The sequence below is a fragment of the Coregonus lavaretus genome, assembly GCF_964263955.1.
Source record: "Coregonus lavaretus genome assembly, chromosome: 28".
Classification (NCBI taxonomy): domain Eukaryota; kingdom Metazoa; phylum Chordata; class Actinopteri; order Salmoniformes; family Salmonidae; genus Coregonus; species Coregonus lavaretus.
The window spans coordinates 33353739-33376313 of NC_140015.1; the positions used below are offsets into that span (position 1 = coordinate 33353739).

General features: G+C 48.1%; 1 protein-coding gene across 1 annotated transcript in view; it reads right to left on the reverse strand.

Annotated features, from left to right (window-relative positions):
- LOC311104501 (adenylate cyclase type 9-like) overlaps positions 1 to 22288 on the reverse strand; it is a gene marked incomplete at its 5' end in the record, with an annotated part of 203155 nt that extends 180867 nt beyond the window's left edge. Inside the window, one exon of the mRNA XM_084146355.1 lies at positions 20449 to 22288. Within this exon, the coding sequence (XP_084002481.1) occupies positions 20449 to 22288 (1840 nt within the window). The remainder of the gene's footprint in view (positions 1 to 20448) is intronic.
- Between the last annotated feature and the right edge of the window lie 287 nt (positions 22289 to 22575).

Here is a 22575-nt window from a genome sequence, read left to right on the forward strand (position 1 = left end):
CTCTTTCCCAATACGTCTTCCCTTGATCCTCGCTGCCTCTCTCTCTCTGGCCTCCTTGTCAAAATGCATTGGAGAAGAGGATCCGAGGGAAGGACCTTGGACCTCCTACAATGTGGTTTTTGGCGAGGAACTGAGGAAAGTCAAATTTATGAGCCATGGTCAGAATTGTAGCAAACACAGCTATATTTGGACAGTGCATTGAAGTTGCAGGCCAGTCCTGCCAGCTACGGTCTCTGTTCTGACCAAGTTGCTGGCATCGCTCCCTAGCCATCATCGCTCTTCCAAACAACAATGGCCCTAGTTGACATCATTCCAAAATCTTTAACTCTCCCTCTCCTCTCTTTGTCCTATCCCTCTTTCTCCTTTCTGCCTCTCTCCACCTCTCGCTCTCTGTCTGATTCCTTCTCTGATATCCCTCTCTCTAGTGATTATGGAAACAATGGCCTCTCCTTCCTGCAATATCTTTCCCTCTACTCTCTATCAAGCTCTCTCGCTCTCAATTTCTCTCCACCTCTTCCCGTGTCCTATTCCATCGCTCTATCCCACTCTCCTTCATCTGTCATGGGCCTTTCAATAAACAACATCCTCAGTTGACATCATTCCAAAATATTTACCTCTCCTTCCTCTCTTCACCCCATCATTCTTTCTCCTCTAAGTCAATCTCTCTCCACCTCTTCCTGTCCATACCTCTCTCTCTCTCCCTCTCTCCCTTGCTCCCTCCCTCTCCCTCCCTGCCCCTATCTCTCTGTGTCCTATTCCATCTCTCCTTCTCTTTCTCAGTTGACATTACTCCAAAATTCCTTCCTACATCCCATCTTTCTTTTTCCTCACGGTCAATCTCTGTGTGTGTGCGTGTGTGGACGTGTTAGTGTGTGTGTGTGCGGTCACTATGATCTAAAAGGAAAAACCTTTGTCAGGCCTTACTAAGAGTTTGGACTACACATCAAATTCAGCCCCACTCAACCCAAGTCAGGAAATCAATCAAGATTCCATTAATAAAACATAAAACTTAACCAACATTTTCTAAAGGGGATTTTATAAGCCATTAAATTATGGTTTGATTCGTTCCAGAGGAAATTGAGATGGAAAGGACCCAAAACCTCTAGGCGCAATCCAGCGCTCGTAGGGGAGGAGAATGTTGTTGATGGGATGTATCGCTGTTTACCGGCAACAGCTAAATAAAAGGCTGATTCAGTAGAATTGATAAATAGAGCCCAAAGACACACTGTGTGTCCCAAATGGTACCCTATTCCCTTTATGGTGCCCTACCTTTGACCAGAACCCTATGGGCCCTGGTCAATGGTTAGTGCACACATAGTGAATAGGGTGCCATTTGGGACACACAGTGTGTCTTTGGGCTCTATTTATCAATTCTACTGAATCAGCCTTTTATTTAGCTGTTGCCGGTAAACAGTGATACATCCCATCAACAACATTCTCCTCCCCTACGAGTGCTGGATTGTGCCTCTGCTTGCTCAGCGTTTTGTGGCCACAGCCCGCCCTCCCTCCCGTCCCTCCTACTTTCCTATCTCATCCCGAGAAGCATCTTCATGTGGGTCGATTATTAAAATGTATGTACGTCAATGCGTTGCTTGTTGCTCCCCTGGCACTGTTTAGTTCTGCCTGATTAGCTGAAGCGGTCATAACAGGGATGCTAATATACAGCTCTTATTCAACACTATACGGTGTCAACTCTACTTGGCTTGGTGAGAGTGTGTGTGATCTAACGCTCTCTCTCTCTACACGGTGCTGTAAGCTCCTCTCACCTCATCCGTGTCCCCAAAATGAACCCTTTTGAAAGCCCTTAGACTGCAAAGCACTCAGAGATGAGAATGTAGAAGAGTGTGTGTGAGTGCATAATGTGTGTCCACTGTCCATACTTGCATACATACAGTGAGAGAGAAATACAATTTGATTTGATTGTGTGTGTGTGTGTTTAACTGCACACGTGTGCATGCCTGTTTCCATGGCAAAGACACAAACCTCAGTCACATTGAGTCACTGGCAGAGGACGGTTGAGACACTCAACTTACATTTCCCGTCAGAGTGATAGGGGGTCCTTAAGATCTCTTCACGGTCGTATTGACCGTCCCTTTAAAAACCAGCGGATATGATTGAATAATTCAATCTGGCGATGGTGGATAGGCAAGCACGCCGGAAACAAACGTTACAATGGCCAGATAAGATGCTTTACAGCAAAATGAAATCAAAGAAGAAGTGCTTGGCATTTTCAAAGAGATTTGCGGGAATAGAGAGCAGAGAGATGCGCGCGCGCACACACACACACACACACACACGTCCTGGGAGCACTGGGACTGTGGGAACTCCTAGGGCCATAAAACATGAGGTAACAGCAGTAGTGGCCAGTTATTAGTTATTAGAGAGCCTTTATTTTGCTCATTTGCACCCCAGTATCTCTATTTGCACATCATCTTCTGCACATCTATCACTCCAGTGTTAATACTAAATTGTAATTATTTGCACTATGGCCTATTTAATGCCTTACCTCCATAACGTACTACATTTGCACACACTGTATATAGATTTTCTATTGTGTTATTGACTGTATGTTTTGTTTATTCCATATGTAACTCTGTTGTTGTTGTTTTTATCGTACTGCTTTGCTTTATCTTGGCCAGGTCGCAGTTGTAAATGAGAACTTGTTCTCAACTGGCTTACCTGGTTAAATAAAGGTGAAATTAAAAATTTAAAAATGACATACTGCCTTCATAACTTCATGGCCTGCCAGAATAGGTAATAAAGTATTAATACTCCACTTCCTTCTGCTGTACAGATGTTGTTTAATATTAACATCAATAATGTTATGACAATAGAGTAACGGACTAAGTGATATTTACAGTATTGGAATAGTAGACCGGTAATAATATGGATGGAAACATAGGATGGTTGTATAAAAGGCTATAAAAGACAGGACCTGGAGGGCTATGGGATATAAAGACAGGACCTGGAGGGGCTATGGGATATAAAGACAGGACCTGGAGGGGCTATGGGATATAAAGACAGGACCTGGAGGGGCTATGGGATATAAAGACAGGACCTGGAGGGGTTATGGGATATAAAGACAGGACCTGGAGGGGCTATGGGATATAAAGACAGGACCTGGAGGGGCTATGGGATATAAAGAAAGGACCTGGAGGGGCTATGGGATATAAAGACAGGACCTGGAGGGGTTATGGGATATAAAGACAGGACCTGGAGGGCTATGGGATATAAAGACAGGACCTGGAGGGGCTATGGGATATAAAGACAGGACCTGGAGGGCTATGGGATATAAAGACAGGACCTGGAGGGGCTATGGGATATAAAGACAGGACCTGGAGGGCTATAGGATATAAAGACAGGACCTGGAGGGGCTATGGGATATAAAGACAGGACCTGGAGGGGCTATGGGATATAAAGACAGGACCTGGAGGGGTTATGGGATATAAAGACAGGACCTGGAGGGGTTATGGGATATAAAGACAGGACCTGGAGGGGTTATGGGATATAAAGACAGGACCTGGAGGGGCTATGGGATATAAAGACAGGACCTGGAGGGGTTATGGGATATAAAGACAGGACCTGGAGGGGTTATGGGATATAAAGACAGGACCTGCAGGGGTTATGGGATATAAAGACAGGACCTGGAGGGGTTATAGGATATAAAGACAGGACCTGGAGGGGCTATGGGATAGAAAGACAGGACCTGGAGGGGTTATGGGATATAAAGACAGGACCTGGAGGGGTTATGGGATATAAAGACAGGACCTGGAGGGGCTTTGGGATAGAAAGACAGGACCTGGAGGGGTTATGGGATATAAAGACAGGACCTGGAGGGGTTATGGGATATAAAGACAGGACCTGGAGGGGTTATGGGATATAAAGACAGGACCTGGAGGGGTTATGGGATATAAAGACAGGACCTGGAGGGGTTATGGGATATAAAGACAGGACCTGGAGGGGTTATGGGATATAAAGACAGGACCTGGAGGGGTTATGGGATATAAAGACAGGACCTGGAGGGGCTATGGGATATAAAGACAGGACCTGGAGGGGTTATGGGATATAAAGACAGGACCTGCAGGGGTTATGGGATATAAAGACAGGACCTGCAGGGGTTATGGGATATAAAGACAGGACCTGGAGAGGTTATGGGATATAAAGACAGGACCTGGAGGGGCTATGGGATAGAAAGACAGGACCTGGAGGGGTTATGGGATATAAAGACAGGACCTGGAGGGGCTATGGGATATAAAGACAGGACCTGGAGGGCTATGGAATATAAAGACAGGACCTGGAGGGGCTATGGGATATAAAGACAGGACCTGGAGGGGCTATGGGATATAAAGACAGGACCTGGAGGGGTTATGGGATATAAAGACAGGACCTGGAGGGGTTATGGGATATAAAGACAGGACCTGGAGGGGCTATGGGATATAAAGAAAGGACCTGGAGGGGTTATGGGATATAAAGACAGGACCTGGAGGGGCTATGGGATATAAAGACAGGACCTGGAGGGGTTATGGGATATAAAGACAGGACCTGGAGGGGTTATGGGATATAAAGACAGGACCTGCAGGGGTTATGGGATATAAAGACAGGACCTGGAGGGGTTATGGGATATAAAGACAGGACCTGGAGGGGCTATGGGATAGAAAGACAGGACCTGGAGGGGTTATGGGATATAAAGACAGGACCTGGAGGGGTTATGGGATATAAAGACAGGACCTGGAGGGGCTATGGGATAGAAAGACAGGACCTGGAGGGGCTATGGGATATAAAGACAGGACCTGCAGGGGTTATGGGATATAAAGACAGGACCTGGAGGGGTTATGGGATATAAAGACAGGACCTGGAAGGGTTATGGGATATAAAGACAGGACCTGGAGGGGTTATGGGATATAAAGACAGGACCTGGAGGGGTTAAGGGATATAAAGACCTGCAGGGGTTATGGGATATAAAGACAGGACCTGGAGGGGTTATGGGATATAAAGACAGGACCTGCAGGGGCTATGGGATATAAAGACAGGACCTGGAGGGGTTATGGGATATAAAGACAGGACCTGGAGGGGTTATGGGATATAAAGACAGGACCTGGAGGGGTTATGGGATATAAAGACAGGACCTGGAGGGGCTATGGGATAGAAAGACAGGACCTGGAGGGGTTATGGGATATAAAGACAGGACCTGGAGGGGCTATGGGATAGAAAGACAGGACCTGGAGGGGTTATGGGATATAAAGACAGGACCTGCAGGGGTTATGGGATATAAAGAAAGGACCTGGAGGGGCTATGGGATATAAAGACAGGACCTGGAGGGGTTATGGGATATAAAGACAGGACCTGGAGGGGCTATGGGATATAAAGACAGGACCTGCAGGGGTTATGGGATATAAAGACAGGACCTGGAGGGGTTATGGGATATAAAGACAGGACCTGGAAGGGTTATGGGATATAAAGACAGGACCTGGAGGGGTTATGGGATATAAAGACAGGACCTGGAGGGGTTATGGGATATAAAGACAGGACCTGGAGGGGTTATGGGATATAAAGACAGGACCTGCAGGGGCTATGGGATATAAAGACAGGACCTGGAGGGGTTATGGGATATAAAGACAGGACCTGGAGGGGTTATGGGATATAAAGACAGGACCTGGAGGGGTTATGGGATATAAAGACAGGACCTGGAGGGGCTATGGGATAGAAAGACAGGACCTGGAGGGGTTATGGGATATAAAGACAGGACCTGGAGGGGCTATGGGATAGAAAGACAGGACCTGGAGGGGTTATGGGATATAAAGACAGGACCTGCAGGGGTTATGGGATATAAAGAAAGGACCTGGAGGGGCTATGGGATATAAAGACAGGACCTGGAGGGGTTATGGGATATAAAGACAGGACCTGGAGGGGCTATGGGATATAAAGACAGGACCTGGAGGGGCTATGGGATATAAAGACAGGACCTGGAGGGGCTATGGGATATAAAGAAAGGACCTGGAGGGGCTATGGGATATAAACAACTACAGACCAGTATCCCTTCTTTCTTTTCTTTCCAAAACTATTGAGCGTGCCGTCTTTAGCCAACTCTCTTGCTATCTCTCTCAGAATGACCTTCTTGATCCAAACCAGTCAGGTTTCAGGACTGGTCATTCAACTGAGACTGCTCTTCTCTGTGTCACGGAGGCTCTCCGCACTGCTAAAGCTAACTCTCTCTCCTCTGCTCTTGTCCTTCTAGACCTGTCTGCTGCCTTTGATACAGTGAACCATCAGATCCTCCTCTCCACCCTCTCCGAGCTGGGCATCTCCGGCGCGGCTCACTCCTGGATTGCGTCCTACCTGACCGGTCACTCCTACCAAGTGGCGTGGCGAGAAGCTGTCTCCGCACCACGTGCTCTCACCACTGGTGTCCCCCAGGGCTCAGTTCTAGGCCCTCTCCTTTTCTCCCTATACACCAAGTCACTTGGCTCTGTCATATCCTCACATGGCCTCTCCTATCATTGCTACGCTGACGATACACAACTAATCTTCTCCTTTCCCCCTTCTGATAACCAGGTGGCGAATCGCATCTCTGCATGTCTGGCCGACATATCAGTATGGATGACGGATCACCACCTCAAGCTGAACCCTGGCAAGACGGAGCTGCTCTTCCTCCCGGGGAAGGACTGCCCGTTCCATGATCTCGCCATCACGGTTGACAACTCCGTTGTGTCCTCCTCCCAGAGTGCGAAGAGCCTTGGCGTGACCCTGGACAACACCCTGTCGTTCTCCGCCAACATCAAGGCGGTGACCCGATCCTGCAGGTTCATGCTCTACAACATTCGGAGAGTACGACCCTGCCTTACACAGGAAGCGGCACAGGTCCTAATCCAGGCACTTGTCATCTCCCGTCTGGATTACTGCAACTCGCTGTTGGCAGGGCTCCCTGCCTGTGCCATTAAACCCCTACAACTCATCCAGAATGCCGCAGCCCGTCTGGTGTTCAACCTTCCCAAGTTCTCTCACGTCACCCCCCTCCTCCGCACACTCCACTGGCTTCCAGTTGAAGCTCGCATCCGTTACAAGACCATGGTGCTTGCCTATGGAGCAGTGAGGGGAACGGCACCTCCGTACCTTCAGGCTCTGATCAGTCCCTACACCCAGGCGAGGGCATTGCGTTCATCCACCTCTGGCCTGCTGGCTCCCCTTCCTCTGCGGAAGCATAGTTCCCGCTCAGCCCAGTCAAAGCTGTTCGCTGCTCTGGCACCCCAATGGTGGAACAAGCTCCCTCACGACGCCAGGACAGCGGAGTCACTCACCACCTTCCGGAGACATTTGAAACCCCACCTCTTTAAGGAACACCTGGGATAGGATAAAGTAATCCTTCTACCCCCCCCCCCCCCCCCCCCCCCCCCCCAAAAAAAAAAAATTATAATTGTAAAGTGGTTATCCCACTGGCTATAGGGTGAATGCACCAATTTGTAGTCGCTCTGGATAAGAGCGTCTGCTAAATGACGTAAATGTGCCCTTGAGCAAGGCACTTAACCCTAATTGCTCCTGTAAGTCGCTCTGGATAAGAGCGTCTGCTAAATGACTAAAATGTCAAATGTAAAATGTATAAAGACAGGACCTGGAGGGGTTATGGGATATAAAGACAGGACCTGGAGGGCTATGGGATATAAAGACAGGACCTGGAGGGGCTATGGGATAGAAAGACAGGACCTGGAGGGGTTATGGTATATAAAGACAGGACCTGGAGGGGCTATGGGATATAAAGACAGGACCTGCAGGGGTTATGGGATATAAAGACAGGACCTGCAGGGGTTATGGGATATAAAGACAGGACCTGGAGGGGCTATGGGATATAAAGACAGGACCTGGAGGGGCTATGGGATATAAAGACAGGACCTGGAGGGGCTATGGAATATAAAGACAGGACCTGGAGGGGCTATGGGATATAAAGACAGGACCTGGAGGGGCTATGGAATATAAACCAGTCAACTAGTTGATGAGACACTACAGTATATGAGCTTCAATTATTTTGAAGCAGGAAAGAGTTTCAGGGTAAAACAACAGAGAGAGGATTATGGTTTATGTAGCTGACAATACTGGAATCACACACAAACGGCCCTACACACACACACACACACACACACACACGCACACACACGCACACGCACACGCACACTCGGCCCTACACACACACACAGACACTGAGGGAGATGGGAATCTGTGCTGGCACTGATGGTTCTTTTAGCAGGTTTCAGGTTGGTGGGTGGACTGGCTGGCTCCTCTTCATGATCTGATCTCATTCATAATTCACACATTCATTTATCACACACGCTCCCCGTAGAGCACACTAATGAGCTGAGAGAGAGAGAGGAGAGAGTATGTGTGTGTGTGTGTGTGTACGTGTGACCTGTACGTGTGACCTGTATGTGTGACCTGTACGTTTGTGAGAGAGAATAGGAAGAGAAAGAAAGCGTCAGAGAAGGAAAGGGAGAGAGAGTGAGCGTGCATATTTGTGCACGTCTTCTGAGCTACAGATACCAGTTCTATTTGCCAATGTCAGCTGTTATGACTACCATGTATATCACCCCACAGTCCTACACACACACTACACTGCCTAACCAGAAACACTCCAGACACACAGACTCCAGCTGACCCCCGTCAGCTAGCTACTGGTTGTTGTTGCCATGGCGATTATTACCTTCGCTGGGACCTCCGGGCAGAAGGATGGTTTGCGTTGCCGTGGCACTGCCATGGGGATTGCCCTCCTCCCCAATGTGTTCTGTTCTGCTGAGGCTGGCATTTTGACGGGCATCTCTGACTCTCTGCCAGCTGAGTCAACACAGCGGACATCTCTGACTCGCTCTCAAAAGGAAGTGATAAGGGCTTCACAGAAAGTAATGAGCAGAGATCGTTTGAAGGTCACATTCTATGTGTTCAATGAGGGGTTGGGTTGCTGTGCTAACTGCTAACAGGGTGATAGAAGGACGTGCAAATCTCTGGCTAATGACTTTCAGTTGCTGAACATGTCCCTTTTTGGCAGCTATGAACTGTTATAATATTGCTACAATGTCCAATTGCATATAGAGAAAGCACCTGAAAGTCAGTAGGCAGAGCTTTGGAAGTAACAACACCCTCTGTCCTTCTCCTTTTCAACAACAATGGGGATCTGTGTGTCAACCTTTCTCACTGTAGAGAGGATGGAGAGAAGAACCCTAGTGAGATCATCACTAAGGGACACTACCATCCTATCTCCACTGTTCCAACCCTGACATCATCAATAAGGGACACTACCGTCCTATCTCCACTGTTCCAACCCTGACATCATCACTAAGGGACACTACCATCATATCTCCACTGTTCCAACCCTGACATCATCACTAAGGGACACTACCATCCTATCTCCACTGTTCCAACCCTGACATCATCACTAAGGGACACTACCATCCTATCTCCACTGTTCCAACCCTGACATCATCACTAAGGGACACTACCATCCTATCTCCACAGTTTCAACCATGACATCATCACTAAGGGTACCATCCTATTTCCACTGTTCCAACCCTGACATCATCACTTAGGGACAATAAAGATCCTATGGATCATATACCTCCACTGTTCCAACCCTAAGGTCACTTCTAATGTAACAACCCTGCTCAGTCAGCCCACTGATTTATAGCCTAATTACAGTTAACCTAAATCTCTCCCTCATACCCACGACAACAGGGCACTGCATGGCTGCATTGCATTAGTGCCGCCCTCCAGTTGAATGTAAACTAATGGAGCAGATGAAACGTGTAGAGCCAGAGCCACATTACACCCCCATACTGCTCACTGCGGTAGAGTACGTCTTTGGGCATTCGATATGTTGAGCATAGACATTAGGTTGGTTTCCTGGACCCAGATTAAGCTTTTTACTCCTGGACTAAAAAGCAGCTCACTAAATACTCAATGGAGAATATTAATTAGAAGAGGTTTTTAGAAACAGGAATAGGCTTACTATGAGTCCAAGAAACTGGTCCATTAATGTTAAGGGATACAACATGCCTATATCCTGGTTAAGATCTCATTCAGCAGTCGCCACTGCTGATGGAGGACCAACAGAGCCTACAAGTTACTGATGATACGCAGATCAAGAGGAGCCAATCCATGAAGGAACAGCAAGGGAGGGATGAGAAATGCATTAAAGACACTCAGACACATTCTGGTCCCTACTGCATCTCCTCTTCTAAACAACGTAAAAAAATGTGAACACAAGGGAACACAGGGGTACTTTTCCAGCGATGGTGACCTTGCTGAAGAGAGAGGGCTGGGCTGGCAGTGTGATCTGTAAGCAGCAGCGAAAGCAGCAGAGCAGCTGACCCCAGGCTAGTGCCCGTTTACCCCCTCTCCCCGCCTGTAGCCTTCCTGCCCACTCCAACTCACGTCCAGGACGCTTGACCACTGGCACTGACCTTGCTATTAACTGACCAGGCAGACAGCCAGACAAGGTCAGAGACATCCATTAACACGCCGCTAATTGTCCAATAACTCTAAATGGTCAGTTGTCTCTCACTAAGCGAACTGCAAAGAGCTGGCCTGGTTACACAGTAGTTGACGGAATCAATGCTGGAAAAGAGAATGTGAAAAGCAGAGTTCCAGTGTTTACACTCTAACCAAGGTTACTGACTAAAACCTAGTATTATTCTATATTGATTTGGAGGATTATTCGTCCAGTTTATGCTGTTATACAAGACTTTGCATTTGCAGCTTACTATCATCAGGTGTCCACATAGCCTTAATGTTGATGACTTCTGACAAGGACAACAACAGGCTACATTGCCAATATAACTCTAAAAGACAGCCATGTTCATTGCAGACATTGCTGGTAAACCGTGGGTCCCTGGATATGAAGTGTTTCTGTTCCTTTAACAGACAGAAAGCAGTGCTCTGATTCTCTCTCTCTCTCCTTGACCCTCCCTCAGGGCTCCCTCTGTCAATGAGACAGGACACTCCACTGGAGAGACAGCTATCCTCTACTGTTGATTCAGTTAGGGTTTCTAACACACACACACACACACGCAGGCATGCACACACACATACACCCGTGAACATATGCCAGCCTTGTTAGAGCAACCACACTGCATGGAATGGGTAATAGGCCTGGTCTGATATTGCTGAGCAATGGCATTGTACTGTAGCCTATGATACAGCATAATTGATTGACTGGCACTATAAAACTCTAAGCTTATTACCATATCATAATTCTACAATAATCTTGCTGTAAGTAACGGTTGCCAAATTCACCCAGCATGACACAGATAATTTTGCTGAGTTCTGGGTCCTGTTCAGCAAGGAACACTGTAGCAAAACATAAATATCTGTGTTGTAATGAGACAAGTTCAGGTAGAACCTTACCAGTTTCACTCGGCTTCAAAACATTTTATGCCCACTGAACAGGGCCCAGCAGAATAAGCTAATGGTGTCCTGCCTCTGTCTGTCTTCACTCTACACAGTACAGTCCCCTGTCCTGTCCCCTCCTGCCTCTGTCTGTCTTCACTTTACACTGTACATTCACGTTGTCCCCAGTCTCACCAGGCCTTAGATGAAAGCACACCCGTCTCCCACCACCACTCGCAGTATGCAGCGTAATGGTAATCCCCAGGATCTATTTACCCTTAGTCTAACAAACCATCCCTGCAGCTGCCTCCACAGCTTAACCACCCTCACTGACCATCTCTCCATGTCTGTCTCTGTCTGACAGCCCTCTTCACTTTACTCTGCAGTCTACATCCCCCATCTAGTATAGACATGGAAACTGCTCTCACGTTTAGAGCTGAGTGACTATGTAGCGATTTGAGCTCTGAGGCTCGACTAGAATGACTTCAGGACAGAAACAGTCCTATTAAAGCTCTGAACGAAGTTGCAAAGAGGGCCAGTATAGGAATACATGCATGAATATACATGTGCGCACGCACGCACACACACACACACACACACACAGAGACAGACAGACACAGACAGACACACACACTCAAGCGTCTGTAACAGGGTTACAGTTTAACTGGACCTTACCATGAAACACTGTTAGAGTACTTCAGGCAGATCATTGCTGTGGTTCTGCTATATTCTGCCCGGCGACCCAGAGGACTCAGCTAGCACAGCCTCATAGCAGCCTGCAGCAATACTGCTAATAGACCATGCTCCCATTCTCCCTCCATCTTGTTCTCCCTCCTTCCCTCCCTCCTTCCATTTCGCCCTCTGGGCTCTCTGAGAACGACCTCCGAGCTAGCGTCATTTCTCCTTGTCAAGGTCACAGGTAGCTGCATTAGTAACCTTCACGGTGTAAAGAGGATTCTTTGAATCACAAGCAGGCAGAGAAGAGAACTATGGAGTGTGGATCCCTATAGACTACTGTAGCATTGTGTTTGGGCAGTGTTTATGTGTGTGTGCGTGCGTGCGTGCGTGCGTGTGGCTTTACCAATAACAGGTACCTGTTCTAGGGCTGAATTTAATAACAAGCCAGTTTGGTATGCAGGGATGCATGAACATTCATCATCTTGACTATTTGCATTTACCAGGGTCCAGTGGCGGCTCCTGAAAAAATTCTCAGGAGGGGCAATTTTTCTGATGATTTAGGTGACCTACACACATTTAAAAAAAGATATGTCCAGCAACAACATGAAGACAGGGGCAGCATATAAGTCAATACCAGAAGCATTTATTGACTGATCTGGGGAGATGGATTCCAGTTTCTGTGACAGATTATAAATAATCTCTGATGCCTTTGTTATATTAGCTTTTGGTTGAATGTACTGTCGTAGTAAATATATAATGTTATAGCTTGGTCTGACTAAAATCTTGTGCATGACCCATTTTGTGTTGGGCGTTTGTTTTCAATCAATGCTGTTCCTATCCTATAACAATGGACAAAAGAGTCCTATCTTGTCAGCCTTGTCAGCAGGTGGCCAAGGACAACACCCACGCCATAGGTCTCTCAGTTCTTCCAACTCACGAGTTCTTGCTCTGAGGACACACACACACACACACACACACACACACATCATCACTGTTAAACACACACACACACACACACAAAAATCCCCTCTCTTTAGGCTGAACATTTGAAGACAGAGAACCAGCCAATGCAACAGTGGAGGGGACCTCGCCCAACTCATCAGGACCAATCAGAAGATCAGAACTACTAGATTCAACCTACATCATTTATTGTATAAAATGTCTGCACACAATGTTTTCGGGGCTCTCTTCAGATAGCTCCCTAAGAGTTTGACGAACGGGTCCGTGCACGCGATTCCAGATATCTTTACCTCTGAATAAACTGCCTTTATTATACCATATCCACCCTGTCCAAAGTCTCTACTTGGTCTCAGTTCTCCAGTAAACTTGTGATTATCAACAGTACACAACGGTAACAAACAATTGGGGGAACTCACGGGGCAGATAGTAAGGTCGCAGTGACACAGAAAGCAGTTCAATGTCGGGGGTACAGAGTCGCTCTCTTACCAGGATCGCGGTCCGCTCTGACCAGGGTGAAGCCGGCCGGCTCCACTTCTCTGTCCGGGACTCTGTCATCCAGCCAAGTCTCCCAGCTGTATTGGATTCCGCTGCCAGCAGCGTTTTCATTATTTAGTCCGTTCGTAGCGGGTATGTACACGATCAACAAGATCAGTCCAAAACCCACCACTGGAAATCCATGGTTGGCAGAATGTTTGTAAACTAAGTCTACAAATTAAAAACATAAAATAACGCCACACTGCAGGTCGCAACAGAGACGCTGCTAGCCGCTATTTTCTTAGTTACGTTCATGGTTACGTCACGTATGACGAAAGCGCGTAAGTGCAAGCCCACAGACACCCATAGAGAATGTATTGAAAGCTTTGAAATTTGAAAAAAATAGATTTTACATGACAGGCTATGAGAGACTTCTGGGCGATTTTCAACCTGACTGAAATCGCCCCAAAAACGGGCGGGGCCATTTGAAGCACGACTTTAGCCTGATTTGACATTTAGTGGCAGTCAGATCAGATTAGAACACTGATAACTACTGTTGCCGTGATATAATTGATTAGAAAAAAATCCCTTCCTTTTCCCGTTTGGCAGTGCGTCGCCCATATCGCCCTATTGAACAGGCCGTCCCTGCCAGGGTCCCACTCTTTCCAACCAAATAAATTCCAATGGCGCTAATCAATTACCCCATCGCAAAGCAGCGAAAGGTGTGTGTGTGCCTGAGTGTAGAGAGAGAAAGATACAGACCAGAATACAAATTGAGTGTCTTAAGCCTCCGTCTTCTAGTCGATTCTCTGTGATATCTAATACCCAAAGCCCCTTTTCCCTCTCAGAATACATCAACGCTTCATAAATTACACCAGCATGACAGCCCTATTCTAGAGAATCAATAATATGTCTAATGATAAAAATGTATTGACAAAGACCTGATGTGTTTTGGGTTATTAGTGAGAAATACGTGTTGAATGCCAGACCTGCGTCCCAAATGGCACCGGATTCCTTATATAGTGCTCTACTTTTGACCAAAGCCCTATGGGCCCTGGTCAAAAGCAGTGCACTATATAGGGAATAGGGTGCCAGACCCAACCCAGGCCTGTGTGGAAGATATAACAAGTAAGAATTACTAGTATTAAATCACTTTGGAGAAGATGAGATTACCCAGTCCTGTTTAATTATACATGTCCCTAGAGAGGAGGAGAGAGGAGGTTCAGGAGATGTGATCCAACGCTCCCCCAGCAGATCTGGGTTCAAATACTATTTGAAATAATTTGTGCTGTGATTGAGCTTGCCTGGCAAAATGGAACCAATAGAATACTTCCAAAACCGCAAACTCCACCCATTTGACACTCCAGGCAGGCTAAAGCAAACGCTCAAAGTATCTGAAAGATTTTGAATAGTATTTGAACCCAGGTCTACTCCCCAGCTCTCTAGCAGAAGCAGTACACCACTGAGCTCAGCAGTACAGTTGGAGAAGGTCAGGGTTCTACATTCAACAAGAATATGATATAATAATAATATGATCCATTCCACTTCAAAGAAGCCTAACCAGCTCTCGTCAGAGCGCTGTAATTGTCATCTGAGTTCTGTCATCTAAACAGACTAAAGAGAGCCATACAAACTGTAGAAATATAATTACTAGTCCACCCATCATGGCCTCATTGACTTGACTGGAGATGCCCATTCTAGTAACACTATTTCTATGATGCTGACATTCAGCTCCAACTATAGCGTGATGATCTGCAGGTGCCATCGCTCCGAATTAGTCACCAAGACAGGATGGACACAGCCAGGTAATTTCCAGGGTGAGAGCCCAAAATAGCTCCCATTTCCACTTAGATAAACACACACTACAACAAGGGGCTGGGCAAACATTGCAGACAGGCAGGCGGGCAGACAGACAGACAGACCGACAGACACTCGACTAGACAGATATACCGACCGATGGGACCACACAGAGAGAAGGGGAGAGAGGTACGAGGATTGAAAAGCTGCATGAGGACGAGGAGATTCAAAAGCCAATTCTGAAGAGGTGCTCACTGACTGCGCTTGTCAGGGATTTAAGGGGAAAGGGGATACCTAGTCAGTTGTACAACTGAATGCATTCAACTGAAACGTGTCTTCCGCATTTAACCCAACCCCTCTGAATCAGAGAGGTGAAGGGGGGGGGGCTGCCTTAATTCACGTCATCGGCGCCCAGGGAGCAGTTGATGCTGGGGGTTAACTGTCTTGCTCAAGGGCAGAACGGCAGTTTTTCCACCTTGCCGGCTCTGGGATTCTTAACCGCTAGGCTACCTGCCCTCCCTTTTAAGTCTAATCACAGACGATACCGCGCTCCTTCAGAACGCTGCACTCCACTTCCCCAACGATTCAGTCAGATCTGTCAATTTGACTGTTTAAGCCTAGGCTTCCTCTGCTAGGACTGTATTTACATCTCAACTAACTCACAAGACATACTGCATACTGTCAGCAATTTTAGTGAAGGAAATGGAAGATTAAAAACAATGTCACCATGGCTTATTAGCACCGTGTAGACAGACACAAACAGATCCAGAATGGCTATTATTAGAGGGTCACTTAGGGGCTGGCTAGCTCATCCTTAACAGGATGCACCTGTGACATATAACTCTTTGGCCACCAGCCAGACGCTATAACCACAACAATACATTGTAAACAGTTAGGTCAGACACAAGTGTGTTTAAGCATGTGTGTAATGAAATGCCTGATTCACCTTTAGACTGTAGAGCCGTCCTGAACTGGGTGGCTTGGATATTTTCTTTTCACATTGTGCTTTCCAGCACAGTTCCAGCAACTATGATGGATGTAACCAGTACAGCCCAGTAGGCCTACAGCTTGGCCTGGCTTAGCAGTGCGAAAGGGTAAAAGATCTAGTATAGATATTTTTTTAAAGGCTTGAATACAATCTTGGCCTGTGACCAATCTTGGCCCACCAAGAGTGAGACATTAACTTACTCAAAAGAACATCAAGACCACGGCGGGAGGGCAGCGGCACAACGATTAGTGTCTGGGTCAAAGCCATTTACTCCCACGGCCGGGCTAGCGAAGAGCTCCGACACTGCCAGAATCCACACCCTCCCGCAACTTTACATTTACATTTTAGTCATTTAGCAGACGCTCTTATCCAGAGCGACTTACAGTTAGTGGGTGCATACATTTTCATACTGGCCCCCCGTGGGAAACGAACCCACAACCCTGGCGTTGCAAGCGCCATGCTCTTTACTGTAGCCTAGGTACGCAAGCCAGAGCTAGCGAGACAGTGGGGAAGAGTTTTCACAGCGAACAAGCACAACTCTCTCCTCCTGACAGCTAGCTCTCTCAGCGGGCCAAGGAAATCTACGAGAACAGGATACATCTTGGGAGGTAAACTGAATACATCATGGCGGGAAGGGAGGAGAGGAGAGGGGGAGAGTCAGAGGAGTGGGAATAGCACATTTATCCTGAGGGAGGGAAAAAAGGGAGAGCAACGAGTGCAGACGCGTACGCCCTCGTGAATCTAAAGAATGAGGGAGAAATGTTGGGCCGCAAATCACTTCTTTCTCTGACCGTTAAGCAAAGGGCACTTTCGGTAGCCTAATGGTGAGGGCGTTGGGCCACTAACAGAAAGGTTGCTATTTCGAATTCACGAGCCGACTAGGTGAAAAATCTGACGATGTGCCCTTGAGCAAGGCACTTAACCCTAATTGCTCCTGCCTGACAAACGGGAGCGGTCGTGTCTCTGACAGAGAGGAATCTTCCTTCCTTCCCGCCATCATCCATCATTTCCAGCTGACCGGCTGCAACTACTGAGGCATCGGCCTCCACCGCCACCCCCGCCGCCAGCCAGCCGCTGCCACGCTGTTATAATGCCATGACAACGCTCAGATTGACTTCATGCTCTGGAATCACACACAGGCATTTACCCTGGTTGGCACCACTGTGATCCAACATAGACCTAGAGACACAAAAAGGCATGTACAAGTCCTTCCTTATACCGAAACGTTGTCACTATTAAAGGTGGAATAAGGACCTCAGTATTTCTTTCTGCAGTGTCTCGCCCAGAAGCTCAGAATCATGTGATGTAGTGCATGACATTGTTCATTTCTTTCCCACACAGGTCAGCCAAACCAGCTTCCACCTACTAGCTAGGAAAGGCCTTTCCCCTACCTGTATATAGTGTGCAGGCCTCAATGTTCCTTTCTGCAGAGTTCCTCGGCCAGCGTCTAAAGAATTATGAGATGTGACACACAGGTCAGCCAGCTCAGCATCCACCTACTAGCTGGGAAGGGGCTTTTCCCCCTGCAGCCAGCCCAGCATCCACCTACTAGCTGGGAAGGGGCTTTTCCCCCTGCAACCAGCCCAGCATCCACCTACTAGCTGGGAAGGGGCTTTTCCCCCTGCAGCCAGCCCAGCATCCACCTACTAGCTGGGAAGGGGCTTTTCCCCCTGCAGCCAGCCCAGCATCCACCTACTAGCTGGGAAGGGGCCTTTCCCCCTGCAGCCAGCCCAGCATCCACCTACTAGCTGGGAAGGGGCTTTTCCCCCTGCAGCCAGCCCAGCATCCACCTACTAGCTGGGAAGGGGCTTTTCCCCCTGCAGCCAGCCCAGCATCCACCTACTAGCTGGGAAGGGGCTTTTCCCCCTGCAGCCAGCCCAGCATCCACCTACTAGCTGGGAAGGGGCCTTTCCCCCTGCATCTGGGACGCAGGTTCGTGGGAACGAGCCAGGTGACTCAAGTCATTTGACCTGAAAACCCTGATTACACACTGCAGGAGCAGAGTATACTTGTAGTGCTGCATGTTCATTAGATACACGACTCCACAACAACAAACCCACTGAATCGAAGCATGGTAGGTCTATCATTGCCCACAATGACAGACGTGTAGCGTTAGCCTCTGCTACTGCTAGGGCTGGAGAGAGAGACCAGTCGAGACCAGAATAAAGGAGATTTACATTTCTGCACATTTGAGTGGCGGTTCAATCCCTCAGCCTTTCAAACACACCTACGTTTGACAGCATAACTTTATTACTGCTAGGTGATAATGTACTGATTCTCCAAATGATGAAAAGAGACATTAAGCCCGAGGTTCAGTTCCATCAGAGGTATTTGCATAAATGCATCAAATAAAAGCGAATTACTGGTCTCTCTGGAGTTGTGCGATTTAGCAGGGAGAGAGGGCGAGTGAGAGAGCGAGCGAAAAGGAAACGGAGAGAGAGAGAAGGGCGACCGAGAGAGAGAAAGAGAGGAGTCAGGCTGAAAAGGATGAGGTGCAGATGCACTGTAAACTGCTGACATCTCCATTTATAAAGAAAAGCCTTTGCATAAATAGTGCCATTAAGGTAAGACAATCCCCTGGAGGTTCAGAGCCAGGGTAAGAGAACAGGGTCACATTGAGGACGACGTCTGGGTGGCAGGCAGGCAGGCAGGCAGTGTAACTGAACAGGGAACAGAAAAAAGGGGGGAGGAGGGGTACAACCGTCTGTTTGTGGTTCAGTGTCACATAAAACCAACACCCAGTCGGCCACAAAGGGCACCTCCCGACAAACTGAACCCCCACCCCCCCCAAATCCATCTGTCCCTGATGTCCCCAATGTATGACATACGACGCTATGAAGCAGGTGCTGACCTTGACCAGTGCCAGGCCCCACTTTTCTCCCTCTCACGGACAACAAAGAGGGAACCACCAATCACCTTTGATGTAGTGGCCCTACATAAAGCTCTCACTCAGAACAGAAATGTGTGCACTGTACTGCAGCACATAAACAACGCAGCATAAAGGTGTCAGGGTTTTCATAAAAACCACATAGGTTTACTAAGTGAAAATGAACAGCCGTAACGTCCTTATTACTGCTGCCTGTGTTGTGAAACTGCCGTTAGGTGACCTTGCTGCATCAGTGGAGCACCGATAGAGAGGCCGTCAGTAATGCAGAACAAGTCCCAGCGTATGTTAAAATGTTCCACTGCATAGAAAGATCAATACTGCTTCTGCATCTGACTCTCTCCATGCTATGCTAAAGCAAATACACAAGATTGCTAAATGTAACATCATATTCAATCACAAAAACAACAGAATAACTCCTGGCAGCCAGGCAATACTGGAAAGCAAAGTGATGTAAAGTACTTAAGTAAAAATACTTTCAAGTACTACTTAAGTCACAGCCAGGCAATACTTAAGTGAAAATGCCAGAGAAGCCAGTGTTTGGAGGATATATTGGCATGGGTGTTGTTAGGCCCAAGACGAAGTCGGCCTAACAACCTTATGTAGGCTTCAACTGTAGTCAATGAGTGAACTTTACAGTTGAATAGTGCAGTGGTGTACAGTACTTAAGTAAAAATACTTTGAAGTACTACTTATGTAGTTTTCTGGGGTATCTGTACTTTACTTTACTATTTTTGACAACTTTTAAATTTTGTACTTTTTACTCCATACATTTTCACTGACACCCAAAAAGTACTCGTTACATTTTGAATGCTTAGCAGGACAGGGAAATGGTCCAATTCACACACTTATCAAGAGAACATCCCTGGTCATCCCTGCTGCCTCTGATCTGGCGGACTCACTAAACACACATGCGTCATTTGTAAATGTCTGAGTGTTGGTGTGTTCCCCTGGCTAGCCGTAAATTTAAAAAAATAAGAAAACGGTGCCGTCTGGTTTGCTTAATATAAAGAATGTGAAATTATTTATACTTTTACTTTTGATACTTTTAAGTATATTTTAGCAATTACACATACTTATCATACTTAAGTATATTTAAAACCAAATATTTTTAGACTTTTACTCAAGTAGTATTTTACTGGGTGACATTCACTTTTACTTGAGTCATTTTCTATTAAGGTATCTTTACTTTTACTCAAGTATGACAATTGGGTACTTTTTCCACCACTGAAAGCAATCACATAAATCACCACCCATTCCCACAGATGTGCAAGCCCCGCTTTGCAACCAGCTGGTTACGTACCTTTCAGCTGATCCGCCACCACGCTCTGTCCAACCCTCTCAGTGACCTGTCCATTCTCCCGCTGGTACCGGTCGTCCAGGAAGTTGGCGGTGGCCTCTGATAGGTGCACCTTCCCGGCCACGCCCAGTTGCTCCATCAAGTTGGCCAGGTTCACATCGTTGGACCACACGTCGAACTTAAACCGCTTCATCCCTAGGATACCGCACAGGACAGTGCCCGTGTGTACGCCCACCCTCATGTTAACCATCTCGCTCTTCTCCTGGCAGAACTGTTCGATGGCTTGGATCATGCCCAGACCCATCTCTACGCAGCAGTAGGCATGGTCAGGCCTAGGTTCAGGGCAGCCTGCCACGCAGTAGTAGCAGTCGCCGAGGGTGCTTATCTTCTCACAGCACGTCAGCTCGCATAGCCGGTCAAAACGTCCAAAGAGGTCGTTGAGGAGCCCCACCAAGGCGTGGGCCGACTTGTTGGCAGACATCTTGGTGAAGCCTACGATATCCGCGAAGAGGATGCTGACGGGCTCCATGCGCTTCATGTTGAAGGGTCTGAAGATGATCTGGCCTCTCGGGATTGAGGTCTTATTCCTCTTGTTGTTCTTGGGGCTGGAGATGACAGCAGCCGCACCACTGCTGGAGTAGCGTTTGGCCGAGCTCCCGCCCGCCAAGCCTTCCTCATCGCCCTGCTTCATCAGATCGTCGGCCACCCTCCGAGGCATCACGGAGTGGATCATGCGTTCTTTCAGCGCCTTCTCCACCTCCAGGTCTTTGCCGTGCATGATGGCCTGACCCACCTTGAGGAAGGTGCTTCGCGATCGCACCTCAGACATGATGAAAAGGTGGATGCCGATGGCGTGGGCGCACAAGTGGAGCAAAGCTTTGGCTGGCCCCAGCCAGCGTAGAGTGTCCCAGTCCGAGTCTGCCCCCTCCGAGGCCTGGCTCCAACCGTCCCCAGCAGCCTGGGTGAGGTGGAGCCATCCCAGAGCCTCGAAGAGCACCGAGTAGAAAAGTCCCAGTAGCACAGAGGCATAGAGTCGGACGTGGAGGACGCTGTAGAGTAGTAGCAGTACTTCCATGCCCAGGGAGAAGGTCCCTACTGGAGATAGGCAGGGGGCCCAGGCGCTGCCCGTGGGTAAGTCCCGGTTGAAGGTCACATTCCTGGGCTCCATGCCACTGAAGTCCCCCACGTCCTCCACCACATCCTCCGGAGGGAGGGTCTCCAGGTCCCTGAAGCCGGCTGTCTGGATCTGGGGTGACAGGGTGAGGGCAAAGGTCACCACGATGAGCAGCAGCGACGCCTGGTTGTAGCAGCGGGCGTAGATCCTTGTGAACGTCAACAGGAAGAGAAGGAGGCAGAAGAAGAGGAAGCAGGCGGTGGGGACAAGGAAGGCAGTCCGGTCACAACGGTCGGGGTTAGCGCTGAAGTACACCCCCCAGAGGAGGCTGGCGGCGAACAGGTAGAAGAGGACGTAGCGGAACCTCCGCTGGGTCTGGGGAAAGCACCTCTCCCTGCATGCCTCCTCCAGGATGGGAGAGTCGAACTTGGGGTCCCAGAAGTGCCCAGCGGACCTCTCGAACAGCTGGGGCATCTTCCTCTGGGTTCGCAGCCCCTTGACCACGGGCCTGAGAACCCCGGACTCTCCCGAGCTGCAGCTAGAGGAGATGCTGTACTTGCAGTGTTTGGACCCACCCCCCATGAAGCCTCCTCCCATGCCACCCAGCGCCCCAGCTCCTCCTCCGTGCTTGTGTTTGACGCTACTGCTGATCCTCACTGAGACGCCGCCCTCGCCGCTCGAGTCACAGCTCACCTCTGTGAGCAGCTGCTGATGTTGGGGGGATGCCATGTTGCTTTTTAATCTAACAGAAATTAGACGACAATAGAGCTAATTGCAATGTAGGCTATGAATGTATCCACAGTGTTATACCCTCTAGTCTAGAATGAGTGTAAAATAAAAGAAAATGTTTTGGGGAAATGAATTATGCACAAACAGAAAACTTCTCCAGGGAAAAAGTCTGCCAAGTTAGCTGTGTACTGTTCCAGGATTTTGAGCAGTTAATTATTGCCCCTCATGACGTCAATACTCACATTCTTATACCTTCCCCTCTGTTTTGACGCACTTGTGTCGGCATG